At 38.6% G+C, this 14,053-nt stretch overlaps 1 protein-coding gene across 2 annotated transcripts in view; it reads right to left on the reverse strand.

Annotated features, from left to right (window-relative positions):
- The window catches only part of PDE8B (phosphodiesterase 8B), a 67,585-nt gene that overhangs the window by 20,587 nt on the left and 32,945 nt on the right, over positions 1–14,053 (reverse strand). For both annotated transcript variants that reach the window (XM_064736312.1, XM_064736311.1), the window contains exons 3-10: positions 13,532–13,722; positions 12,159–12,218; positions 10,139–10,196; positions 5,793–5,881; positions 3,028–3,106; positions 2,424–2,564; positions 971–1,059; positions 496–556 (exon numbers count right to left, since the gene is read on the reverse strand). In XM_064736312.1, coding sequence (XP_064592382.1) covers positions 496–556; positions 971–1,059; positions 2,424–2,564; positions 3,028–3,106; positions 5,793–5,881; positions 10,139–10,196; positions 12,159–12,218; positions 13,532–13,722 — 768 coding nt within the window. The remainder of the gene's footprint in view (positions 1–495; positions 557–970; positions 1,060–2,423; positions 2,565–3,027; positions 3,107–5,792; positions 5,882–10,138; positions 10,197–12,158; positions 12,219–13,531; positions 13,723–14,053) is intronic.

The following is a 14,053-nucleotide window of genomic DNA, read 5'->3' on the forward strand; positions in this document are numbered from 1 at the left end:
CAGAGACCCAGCTCTGCCATTGCTGCTGGTTTACTGGGGTTGTGGCTTGAGTAGCACCCTTCCACAGCACCTGTTCTGGCAGGTGTGTGAAGCCTCAGGCCAGCATGAGGGCTGCACTTCATAAAAGTACCACACTTATCAAACCTTGGGGCCACTGAGCATGGATCATTAGTTGGCCTAAGTACAGCAGATCAGACTGGCAAGAGTAGCCCTACAAAACAGGCCCTGAGCTTCCTTTGAACTGTGATCTGTATTGCTCCACAGTATCATGGACTCAACTGTCATGCCCATGCTCCAGAAATGAAAGATGGTCTTCCTCAGGAGTCCTACAAACAGAGACTAATACGAGGAAATGTTGAAATTTTCTTGCTTGCTCCAACAATCAGTGAGAATCTCATTGACAATATAGGTCACATCTTCTTGGAAAAATTTATAAGCCAAAAAATATCATTCACTAAAAGCTATAAAAATTATCACATGAAAGAAATACAATACCTGCTTGTTGTTTTCATTGGTACAATGCAGTCTTTTGAGGGACACAAAGTGTCTTATTTTCCTAACAACAGAAATTATCACTTGTTACTCCATCACATCGTAAAGACAGAAGTGAATTGATATGTTACTATTTTCTAAAGGAGAGATCTCTAAGCCCTCAGGAAAACAGATACCAAGCCCAACACCAGCAAGACAACTGGGTGACAAGCAGTCCTTCAGTGTGACATTGAGTTTTTTGTTGCAGGACACCTGATACTTCTGTCGGTCCAGGAATTCTCCTGCAAATCTGGGAGCAGATTTTGGCAATGTGTCTGTTCTAAACTGCGAAGGTGGGAACACGTATAAGCACACACACAAACAAGGAGGTTTCCGAGTTGCTAAATACATGGAGGTTCATGTCAAACTTACAGATGCAGAAAGCAGAGAGAAGGCCCTAAAACCCAGAAAGCAATTATGTTCCGGACAAGTTAGTTACCCTCCTTGACCAACCACAGGTGTTATCTTCACATGCTGCTGGATACTGTCCCCTGATTTCCTTCTTGCATAGTAAACTCCTTGCCATTCCTAAAGAAACACACAAAACAGAGACAGCATCTGAGCATACATCACTTGCAGTCAAATACTTGTTTATTACTGCATAGTTCTTATGTATTAAATCATTATTTTTATTTCATAGTTGTATTTTTAAAAATTGTATAAAATTAATGTACTCTCAAGTATTACAGAGAGAGTGAGCAGCACCTATTCACCCAATGGAGAGCAGCATCTTTAACTAACATAAGGAGAGTATAATTACGTTCCTCTTGGGAGAAGGTATTTTTTACAAGGAAAAAATACAATTTTTTCAAGGAACTGTAGGTATCATCTAGTTAAAGAGGTGACAAACATTCTTGCTAGATGCCACCATACATTCTTGCTAGGAGCCACCATAAGGGTCAGTGACTGCAACACATCCAGTGGATATCCTTTGGCACCAGCAGAAATAAGCCTAAACACCATTCAGCTTTATAGTTGTCAGTTGCCATGCGATATATATACTAAACTTCAGAAATCCTTGATCTAAATATGTCCTTCAACTAACCTCAAAGAGGAAATATCTTAAGGGGGGAACTACCTGGCAGCAGGGTAGGATGAAGCTGGAGACGGGGGTAGAAGATACCTTTGAGCGGACAGTGCTAGCTGCAGGGCAGCCCGTATAAATGAGGAGGAGCACAGCAGGAGTGGCCTGTAGGTATTGCTAATGAACCAAGGTGGACCTGCAGACAGTGACTCACAAAGCTCAGATCACTGCTGGACATGATTCAAGGCTCAAGAACTCCCCAAAGGTCTTGAAGCAGAATGTGAGACAGGGAAGGGAAACAGGTATTTCTGCAACCCAGGGGAGATGGGACAAGAGACTGTTGCATGTCATATTGCCAGGCCCATTGCCTTAAGGACAGGAGCTCACAGTGCACTGCAGACATTCTAACTGTAGTTATTAGGAAAGCAAGTGGCACCCCACTGGGTGCCAATGCATTTTGGTGCTTTAAGTACACAGTCAGCAAGGCTCTGCTGTTTGACAGAAGTTACACATTTTAGTTGGATGATTCAGCCACCTGAGAGACTGACTGAGGGACAAACTGTTACATTGCATCTAAGAAAAGCTCCATGGGCTCTAAGCAAAACAGAAACACAGAAACCATTCTGATACTGATCTTAAGCCAGCAAATCAGTAGGAGTTCAGTCAGATCCTAAAAGCAAAGCTAATGATATCTGTAGTCACTTGTCTTTGGCATGGGCTGTTGTGCCTAGACATCTGAGAAACACAATTCTGGTCTTATATGTGTACCCATGAAGAATACACCTAGTGTTCTTAAACCTACAGCAATAAAACCAAATCAGAATAGAACTCTATAGTGATTTCACAAGAGTTTGTCATATTTGATTACCTTTCCTTTTTTAATAAATGTGTTTATGTTGTCCAAAAGATCTGCAGAGTTTTTATCACTTTTAGGTAGTTCAGTAAGCTCCTTGCCAATAAGTTCTCCCTTGCAGTACCCCATCATCCGTTCAAAGGCTGGATTAACATACTGCCAAAACAAAGGTACATTAGGACAATATTAAAAAAAACTTATTTAAAAACTAGTAAGCTATATATAAGTACCAAAGTGTGAAAAGTTATATGCTAAAGCCACAGCCACACATCCCTACAATTCAGTGTTTCTCATATAAAAATGCTATGTAATGGTGAAACATTTTATTCAAGTAAGAGAAGGCAATATGTAATCTATCAGAAGGCACAGAAAGAGAATTAATGCAGGTTTTACCAGAAACAACATTACTGAAAACTATAATTTCAATGAAATTACAGAAGTCTTATAAATTCAGCAGGCATCAGTGTGCAGCAATCAGAAATTAAGCAGTTCATTGCACAAGACTTTCTAATGGGCAACAAAACTAAAATATTGATATAGAACAGGAACTACTGAGCCAAGATCTCTTTGGGGTCCCTCTTTTCAAATTCTATAAAACAGTTAACATTTCCCTCCCTACCTGAATGACGTGATCTTCACTGGTTATTTCTACAGCCTCCTGACAATGGTCTAATGCCGTAAACAATGCATTACAAGCCCTGCAAGTAGCAAATGATTAGCACATTAGTTTTACTGCTAGAACATTTTGTTGACTATAAATACATGATTAAATTGTACTTATTGATAGATGAACCACAAAATAGCAGTTGTTTTGACTAGACCACGCCACAATCTTTATGATGACTTTTTCAGAACATCCAGCCTCAGACATCCCTGTTGTTAACGTGCTTTTACTGCAGATTACATTGTAAATGTGCTCATGGGTGCTGCAGCATCTTAAGAGCACGTTTGTATCTACACACACGCTCTGAACAGCAGGAATGAACAATTAGCAGTAAAATAACACACTACTATTACAACAGAAAGTTCTGTGATCATTAAGGATTGGAAGCACAAAAATCATGACAGCACATATAGACAAAGTTTTATAGTACAGCAAGTAGGTTGGCACTGTCAAAGAAACTGTAATACAACACAGTTAAAGGAAACAATTTGATCCATCTCAAAGTTCTAATAAAAAAATTACTAATTTTCTTTCTTCCAAGTAATAATGCAGTGACTTGATTTCCATACATCCTCATCTTTCAGGACCCAGATGATCTTTGTTGCCTATTATTTTCAGGGTTATCTTTCAACTAATGCAGGAAAACAAAAGCCTTACCTTCTTGGTACAGAATTCAAATTGCTTATATTACGACTTACACAGGATGGCATTAAAATTAATATATGCTTCTAATATTAGGGAAAAATGTATATCTCACAGAATCACAGGATGATTTGCGTTGGAAGGGACATGAAGATCATGTAGTTCCAAGACCCTGCCATGGCCTAGAAGAGTGAGAACTGGAAGAAACAACTTAGTCATACTTGCTTTGATAGACATCAGTGCCTTGTCTTTGATTTGGTCTGAAGACAAACTAATTATCTTCTACATAATTCTCATTTCAGGGAGCTAAAATGCACCATGCATAAATGTTCCTGTACACAGTTATTACCTAAAAGAAACCTCTTGCTTCCAGGCTGCATAGCATGGTTTGAATTAGTACCACTGACTAGAGAATTGAGAAATACAGGACATTACTACTTCTGCTTATTGCAGAAGTAACTCAAAACAAAATAGGATACACAAAGAGACATATGCAGAAACACAGACATGCAACCATGTGGATGAAGGTTTGTGGGGAAAAAGTATTTTGTACAGAAGATGACAGAAGTGTTTCGGCTCATATAATAAAAAAAGCTTGGAGTGTAATTTTATATGTGATTTTCCAGCATTTCAAGCTGGTTTCCAAGTGTGATTTTGTGCTGTGTGAAGGAATTAATTTGTCTCAGTGATAGATGCCTGTCTGGTACATCAGCTGCTAACAAATGTAATTACATAGACTTTCTGTAAGAAAACACACAGATATGTCTGCACTATTCAAGCCTTAATATTTTCAACTGATCTGGCAAGCAAGCCAGCAAAATTACAAGTTTAAATGGCCCATATCCCCTTTAATTAGCACACAGATGTCCAACCAAGTTTCCAACCAGAACCAGCTATGTGGAAAAGTGGAGTCTGTGCTAGGAATGGAAAGCCACTTCTGACCACTGACATGATCTCATTTACTTCTCTCTGGGGCTGATGCTACTTTTTCATCACATTTCTCTTGTGTCTGAACACGTGACATATCCTGAGTTTAATTCTATCAACAAACTTTCTGTATTCTCTTCCCTTTCACTTTCACAAAGCTGTTTAGAAGACCCCCAGATAATCAACTAGCAGCACAGATGTGCAGTGCAGCACTGTTTTCCCCACTTAATTAAACCACACAAATGAAAAAAAAATTATACCTGAATACCATAACCAGGATTGGCTCTGATTAGTTTTTAATGGCATTTCTCTAATAAGACAGAGGTAAGGGGAAGACATTCTTGCTGAGTTTTAGAAAACAACTATTAAAATTGTGTAAACCAAAATCCTATTTTTTTCCCTGGAATTCTACCGTCATTGCAGTTTGTGCGCATGAATATGCAATCACTCAAAATATAAAGCCACTTTGGTATCAGTTTGCAAAGAAATCTTAGAAAAAATCAACTTGTGAAACAGAGACACTGAAATCTGTAGAAAAGTGATAGTATTTTCTGTAGATGGAACTCGAATTAATTTATGCCACAGAGAGAACAGCTCTTTCTCTGCATTTCTTTCCTATAGTTTCATATGGTTGCATAGCAAAAATATCTACATGCATGCAAAAGCATCGATATTAAATACAAAATTAGTCACATTAAGGAAAAAGTGCAATGTGGGGAAAAAGTGCAAAAGTGGGAATGAGCCCCATTTAACTTCTCGATAACATATAAAACTGTGCTCCTGGCCTGCTGAGTCTTGGCCAAGAAAGAAAATAAAAACTCAGAGCTGAATCAAGATTGCATTCAGTTCAAGCCTCCTAATATGAAAGCTCAGACACACGAGATCAAGGATGACTTTATAAAGTTTTACTGTCACTTAAATTCACAGCCCACACCTACACTGACCAAGATTTCTCAGGGTACCACAGCTACTAAGGCACTGAGTCTGTCCTTTACAAAAACACACAAGGAGGAAATACAGAAGAGTAGAGCATTAGTTAACATACAGATGCAAGGCACACAAATACTTAGCTGGGAAGAAGCAGAAAATAACATGATGCAATTGTTTAGACCAAGAGGTTGGCGTTTGCAGTTTCTCACACCTCTACATACCGTAATTTGAACTGAGATCGCACTTCCCCATGTTCTATTTGAACCAGTTCATTGTAACAAGCAGTTACGCTGCTGTTCTCCATGAATTGCTGGAAGACAAATCAAGAGTACATGAAATAGGCTGAAATAGTTTTAAACTGTTATTTCTGTTTCTGCATCTAAAACTTTAACTTTTTAAAGAAAGCTGGCATGAGGCCAGCAAAGGCCCACAACGGTGATAAAGCACCTCTGCTGTGAGACAGGCCAAGAGAACTGGGACTTTTCAGCCTGGAAAGGAGAATGCTGAAGTGGAGAACATATCAAGGCCTATAAATATCTGAAGGGAGACTGCAAGAAGACAGAGCCAGCTTCTTTCCACTGATGCCCAGTGACAGGACCAGAGGCAATTGGTACAAACAGAAACAAAGGAGTTTCAGGGAGCATGAATATCAGGCAACACTATTTTTTTACTGTGAGGGTGACCTGGGCACAGGTTACCCAGAGAGGCTGCAGAATCTCCATCACTGGAGATCTTGAAAAACTGTGTGGCATGGTCCTAAACTTGCTTTAGGGGGCTCTACTTGAGCAGGGAGGCTGGGCAAGATATCCTCTAGAGGTCCCTTCCAACCCCAACCATACTTTCTTTTCTAGCAGAAAAAATTTTTGGTGTACCCTTTGTGTTTTGAATAATAATCTTTCCCTCAGGAATGAGTTTCTGGTTTTTAAGACTAAACAAATATCTAAATACAAAGAAAGTATAAAAATGCTAAGTCCTTTCCTGTATTTTCCCGTTTGGTTTTAGCAACCCACCAAATACTCCAAAAAACCCCCAAACACAGTCTCACACAAAACCAGTATTGCCTTGTTGTTTTATTTTGAACATCTATCCTTAATTCAGAATGGAAATGGAAAACCTTAGAGACATAAAACATACATGCTAATAAAAAAGAAAGAAAAATATATTTGGTATTTGTTTCCAAGCAAATATTGCAGCTAAAGCTCCAAAAGTGAAGCAACTTTGCTTCTCAAGTAATCTCACTGAGCTGCCACTGTGAATTCAGAAATACACAAAGTAAGGAGCATCTGACTGCAGTGAAAAAAAAACTTTTACTCCAGATAGGAGAGAATGTTCTCTGTTAGGTCTAAAAGGTCTTGTGCTTGGTCCTGCTGAAATCAGGAAAATATGTTGCTACAAAGAAGTATATTCTCTGAGTTCAGTTAAAGTTTATTGATCAATCACATGCACTGATTTTCGTTATCACAGGAAATGCCTGTGTTGTCGCTAGTTCTCACAGCACAGCTGCATGCACAGTCCAGAGGAGCATGCAAACCTCCAAAGAACAGCTTTCAAGAAATCTGTGCTTCTGTCCTGTATGAAAAACTGAGTTTTGGAGACCAGTGGCTTAATTCCAAGTTGTGAGTAAAATATAACAAAAGTAACATTAAAAACAACTGTTGGCATGGGTCTGTTTCACTCCTTAATGTTGACATCTTAAAATATTTCTGTAACTTTCACCTCCCATACCATAGAACACATGGGAAAACGAAAGGTACCATAAAAAGTTGGCAGAAACAAAGCAAACAATGTTGTGTTTTTGTATACCAAACAGCCTGCTAATGAACTTCTCTTCTAAAGCAGTGTAGACTAAGATTTTCAGGTTTTGGATGCTCTTTTAAGTATTCAAATACGTTTGAGCTAAATTTAAAAGAATGAGAACAACTCTCAATAATATAAAATTTATCTACGATGGCAACCTATTTTATGAAATAGACTTACTAGATTATGCTAAGGCTCTTTATAAACTAAATTTTATAGTAGTGTGTTTTACTGAAAAAATTTAAGCACTGCTGTTCAATGACAAAATTCTTGGCACAAATCTTTTGCTAAGAAACAAGAACTGCAGCTTATCAAAGTGCTAACCATGCTCTTAGCTGTTGTATAGTCTTCTGCAGATCTAAAGAATCTAAAGAATCACTTTATCTAAGTTCAGAGTGTTAATGCTGGTCATTCGCTGGCTGACTCAAAACAGAAATCAACTGGGACATGAAAATAGTAGGAAACATTTCTTTTTCTTATCTGTGCTTTTAATGTGACACAAGAACAAGAAGATTTCTGAACTTGCAGATATTAGAAGGCAGACAAAACACTTTATTTTTTAAAAGTTTCATATTTATGCACTACATTTTGATTTAAATAACATATAATTTTAAATTATTTACTTCATTATAATGGGATTCCACTGTTGTTCCATGCAGAACCTACTACAAGCCACAAGAATTATAAAATAGCAGTAATGCATTCTTTTTTTGCTTAGCAAAAAGAATTCATTTTAATATTAAAGACTCTTTTTATTCCAATCTAGTAAGTTTTAATAGTATCTGGTCAATGAGAATCAACATTTGTTAAAGAGGTTCAAAATACAAGACAAGGTTGTAATTCAGTAACTGCAAACATTAAGATCTCCTGTTTGCTGATTTAAATCATAGCTGAAAATCAGTCAGGATGCTAAATTGCTTGTTCAAATTAGCCCATCCTAAGTAGGCCACCACTATTAGGTTTATAAGCCTGAGAGGGAAAAAAAAAGCATAATTAATGTCCTGGATTAGCAACAGCATTAATACACAAACACAAGAGTTGTTAATGATATAGAGGGAAAATCAGATTAAATGAAATGAACTTTCTTAAGAAGAAGGAAGAAAAACCAGAAATAAGTCAGCATAAAGAAAAAATTATGATTTAAACAGATTGCAATTTTCCAAAAATAAATTTAATTTTTGCTGATGAGGAAGAGACTCCCTGCAAATACCACCTCTCTTTTGAAGAGGGGCATGTTTAAATCTTTGTGTGATAATGCATTTAGTCCCTACTGATTGCCATCCAAGCAAAAATAATTCCTATGTCCACCCCACAGGAAAACAGAAACTTTGACATCAGATGTATTTTTAAGTCTTGAAAATAGTTCCAATAGGCAATTATTACATTATTCAAGCCCTCTGATAAATGTGGGACAGCAAAAGAGAGTAGTTAGCACAGCTGTCAGGTGCAAAAAGATTCTTTTTTCCAAGGCAGAGAGTATCACAGAGCCTTGTCTCACACAAGAGTGTCCTCTGACTTTATTCAGTACTACCCCTACAGTTTTAATCTAGCTTACAAAACACATTGCCCTGCATTGTGTTCAAATGAAACAGTAGAGCTGAGAAGTAATAAACTTCTCTTTGAAAAATATTTCAGCCAGAGAGAGAGAGAGAGAGAGAGAGAGAGGGAGAGGGAGAGGGAGAAACCACATTAATAAAGCACTGGCATTCTTGGGCTGACCTTTCTCTAAGACTAACATTTCCAATTTTCAGAGCATGTAAGTACTTTAGAAATGCTTTGACCCCACAATACTCTTGCAGTACAGGCAAGATCTTATATCTCTATTTTTGGGAGACCATCTGAAAATAGTAATTCTGGTTCATGTTCTGCTGTATAAACAAACTTGGGCTGAATGTGAGTTGGCTCAGACACTGGACTCAGTATGAGCAAAGGAGAATGAGATTTTTGCCTGGGTTAATTCCATCTCTTCTCTGATTTTCCTTACTACAGTTAATTTTCCTAAATATGTATAGTTTAAAGAAAATATACACAGTTAATTCTAACTAATTCTTCAGATGTGCTTCTTATGCCTAAGTACACATCCTTCCTTATGAATGGCTAACTTAAAAAATGCAGCTGGTTTATTTTAGAGTAACATAACATTAATAGCCAACCAAAGCCATTCACACAAATGTTGGGAGAGGGTAAGCAACCTAGATTTTCAGAGCTGAGAACTCCTGCCTTTCTGCTCTCTCCTACAAAGCCCTTTGAGGAACAGTATGAACAGTTATCTTCCCTTCTGCTTCTGGTACAGGAGCGTCTCTAACTCTGTACTGAGAAAAATTTGTGCAAACCAACATGACAGACATTACAGGGGGAAAAATCTTCACGAGCTGGACCAGCTTTGTAGTCCCTTTAGAAGAGAAATCCCAGCAGCCTGAGACACATGGAGGGGTCTGGGTGACGAGTCAGCATGCTGTGATGTGTTAATCAGAGCCTCCCACCCCTGTTTCTTAGTGCAGTCATAAAACACGTGCGCTACCCAGCCAGACCACAAGAAGGTAATGTCAGTACAGCTGCTATTCTGAAAAGACTACCTAGATCACAGAGCTTTTTGTTTCATATGCTTCTGGAATACTCCTGAAAGGAAAACTAAATCAACTGCCACTGGTTTCTTATCAAAAAATTTCTAAAAGAAGAGGATGTGTACTTTTCAATTTGAGGAAGCAGAAGTGTTTGTAATTTATGAAGCTACTATGTTTTCTATATTACATAGGCAATTTATACATACCCTATCAAAGCCTGCATCAAGAAGGGGGAGAACAGAAGTCTCTTCTTGGTCAGCAGATCTACAAAACAAAATCACACAACCACAAAATTATTCAGGTTGGAAATGACTGTTAGATCATCGAGTCCAACCTCTTAACCCAGCAGTGCTAAGCACTGAACAGCAGTGAACCACTTCCCAAGTGTCACATCCACACATCTTTTAAATACCTGCAGGGATGGTGATTCCACTGTCCTGGGTAGCCTGGGTTGCAATGCTTGCAACTCTTTCAGGAAAGAAAATTTTCCTAATGCCCAATCTAAACTTCTCTTAGCACAACCTGAGGCCATTTCCTACGGTCAGATCCCTTGATACTTCAGAAAGAAAAAACGTACCCCACCTGGTATGGAGAGTATATCCTCCTTTCAGGTACTTGTAGAGAGAAACAAAGTCTCCCTGTGGCTCCTTTTCTCAAGGCTAGACATCTCCAGCTCCCTCAGTCACGCCACACTCCTCAGGACTCATGCTCCAGATCCTTCACCACCTCCACTGCCTTTCTCTGGACTCATTCCAGCACCTCAACATACTTCCTGTTGTGAGGGGCCCAGAGCTGGACACAGCATTCCAGCTGTGGCCTCACCAGTGCCCAGCACAGGGGGACAATCCCTGCCCTGCTCCTGCTGCCACAGCATTGCTGATCCAGGCCAGGATGCCATTGGCCTTCTTGGCCCCCTGGGCACAGCCTGGCTCATGTTCAGCTGCTGCCACCAGCACCCCCAGCTCCTTTCCAGCCACTCTGCCCCAGCCTGTGGCACTGCCTGGGGTTGTTGTGACCCAAGGGCAGGACCCAGCACTGGGCCTTGTTGAGCCTCACACCATTGGCCTCAGCCATGATCCAGCCTGCCCAGATCCCTCTGCAGAGCCTCCCTGCCCTCCAGCAGATCAGCACTCCCACCCAGCTTGGTGTCACCTGCAAACTGATTGAGGATGCACTCAATCCCTTTTCCAGGTCATTGATACAGATATTAAGCAGGGCTGGTATATTATTTACTATAAGGGGACATAATACTTGAGGATTAGATGGCATGAATCTAACATAGTTCTCTAAGCATAATGAACTCAGTGAGAAGAATTTTTCCTTAAATACATACAAAAAATCTTACTGTTACAGAAGCTGGTGCTACAGTCTTCTATTATAGGTATTTGCAGCTTCTATACAACTGGATAGTTACTCCTACAGCAAACCTGACAGATTCTCCAGAGAAGTCTTGTATCTCTCTACGTACACAGAAGGGGATTGCAAGACAAAGTACAAAGAAGATAAAAAAGACATTCTGTGATATCTTATGAGAAAAAAATCTAAAAAAATATTATTAAGATAAAGGTATTTGCTAAGTAGTAAAATCTTGTTCAGTAGCAAATTTAATTGATTTTCAAATCTTGGTAGTAATAGTTCTCCTTCCACTCTATTTCCTAATATTCTAATTGATTTAGGAAATGAATAAGAATGGTAATGGATTCAGTAGTATGTAGGAGTTCTAACAAGGGTATTTGAAGATATTTGATAAATATATATTTAAGTAAGAATTCTTCCCAAATGCATGGGTTATGAATTACTGAATAAGGGTTTATGGACAACATTCTGGTGAATTTAGCATCAGCTGGATTGAAGTTTGCCCCATCACCCAGTTCAATAAACAACAATTTGTTATTTCTCTAGTTATTTCCTTTAGAAAGTAATACACACCTTTCTAGTTTGGATTTGTATTTTCCTTTCCTCTTAGAAATAACACATATCTGTCTGGCTTTTTTACTATAAAACCCATCATGAGGTGACAGGAAAATACTAGTCAGCACTAAAGGAAAGACGTCGAACACTCAAATAAAACATCAAACATCACTAGCCCATTTCAGATGAAAAATACTACATTTACTCTGTAAAATTTGCTAGTAAGATACTTTCTTTATTAAACAACTGTTATAGACTAGGTAACTGTTCTTATAAAGTAAAATAAAAAATCTTTCACAAACTAGTAATACTTACGTGCGTGGAACCACAGCAAGTATTACAGTATGCTCTGATAGCTCTGTGGCACGAATAGACCTGAGGAAACAAAAATTTCTCAGTTACACTGAATGCTTTCTCAATATTCCTCTGAGTACCTTCACTGAAAATATAAATGAAAGTCAGGACTGAAAGACACCACTGAGGCTAGACAATACAATAACGCACTGCCACATCTAACTATCCCCATTTAGACAAGCCATTTTCATTTTGGCACCAGATTTCTCATTTTGCTCTATAGAGGTAAGAAGGCAAAAGCTCCAAAACCTCAGTGTACAAACACCACTTTTCAGACCCACTCTTATGACGTAGCAAAGGTTTCCCCTGTGTCTATCTCTTATCTGGGGCAGACTGCCCTGAATGCGTGACTCGAGAAAGGTCAGTACATGCAAAGTATCTTCAACGCCCTTGACTAATCTAAACAAGAATCTCTACCCCCTCTCAGATTTACCACTGTCCTTCTAGACATTGCAAAATTTTGTTTAGAGGGTGGGAAGTGCTATCAAGACATGAAAGTAAGAAAAGTGGGCATAGCAAATTACAAAATACTACAGTTCATTAAATACTGAATAAACAAAATTTTACCATGTTGCGTATTATTGAGAAATCAAAAAAGATATGACGAGCTATCAGAAGAACACTCTGTGTTTTACTGGCTAACGATAAGGTTTTTTCACTCATATTACACTGTTCTGAATAAACAATCTTTATGTTTATCTGCTGGTCTTTTAAAAGAAAGACCAGCACAAATATCTGAGCATTAAAATGCCCCTTGTCATAAACATGGCAACTTTCAGCTCATGGCAGACTAGAAGCACAGTATGGTGCAAACGGTATGCTTCAGCTGAAACCGTGTATTTTAGCAAAGGATCCCAATACTGAACACTTGTAATCTTAAAGCAGCTTAGGCACAACCATGTGGACTAGAAGAGTGATGCAAACTTTTGCGAAGAACTGGCAGTGCTTGACCTTGTGCACAACATTCACACAAACAAACACATTCCTTTGTAGTCTGCAGCTTCAGATTTTGCTGCAGCAGTAAGCCAGGAAAGAAGCAGCACCACAGCAGGGAATGGTTTCACAACAGCTTTGGCTTATGCTCTGATAGAAATCCCATGAGTTAAAGAAAATTGTACAGTTCAGCTTTGGCATAATGTAGTTTTTATATTGTTGAAGATGTGTGCAAACCTCCTGGCCTCAGTCCCCAAACTTCCATTCCACTACAATTTTAGGTGTTCATTTTTTGTTTGCTGTTTTTATTTTTTTCCCTATTTTTCGGTTTCACATTAGGAGGTTTGGTTTCATACAACGTATTCCAAAGCTTAAGAGAAGCATAAGGTGCTTTACATTACCTGCAGATATCTTCTGCATCAAAATACTTGGAGTTCCGGTGATCTATAACAATTATCTCCTGGTGCTTATCCAGGAAACATTCAAGTGCTGATTCTAGAGTCCAGGCAACATTGCACCTGTATCCTGCTCTGTCACAAGCCCACCAGAAACCATTGCTTTGGTTGTCTTCTTTTGCAAAGATTAGCAAAACCTGCAGAGGATGGAAAACAGCAGCACCACATTAAGCACATAAAGTAGTCTTCTGCATGGAGCAAGTCTTAACAAATGCTTCGCCCTTTGAAAGATTTAAAGTCTGCTTTAAAAGTGGGAAGCTTGAACCACAGGTTGTAATACAGTAGTACAGCAGTAGTACACCTTTCTTAATGGATACCACAGTTATCAATAAATGATCAATAGTTAGCAATAGTTAACTATACAAATAGTTAATGGTTTTAAACAAGGACTGTTTAAAAGTTTAGGACAAAACCACACGATGATTTTTTCCTAGCTCCTGTTCCAAATCAATCAGCAATCAACCAGAG

This window comes from Zonotrichia leucophrys, chromosome Z (genome assembly GCF_028769735.1).
Source record: "Zonotrichia leucophrys gambelii isolate GWCS_2022_RI chromosome Z, RI_Zleu_2.0, whole genome shotgun sequence".
Lineage (NCBI taxonomy): Eukaryota > Metazoa > Chordata > Aves > Passeriformes > Passerellidae > Zonotrichia > Zonotrichia leucophrys.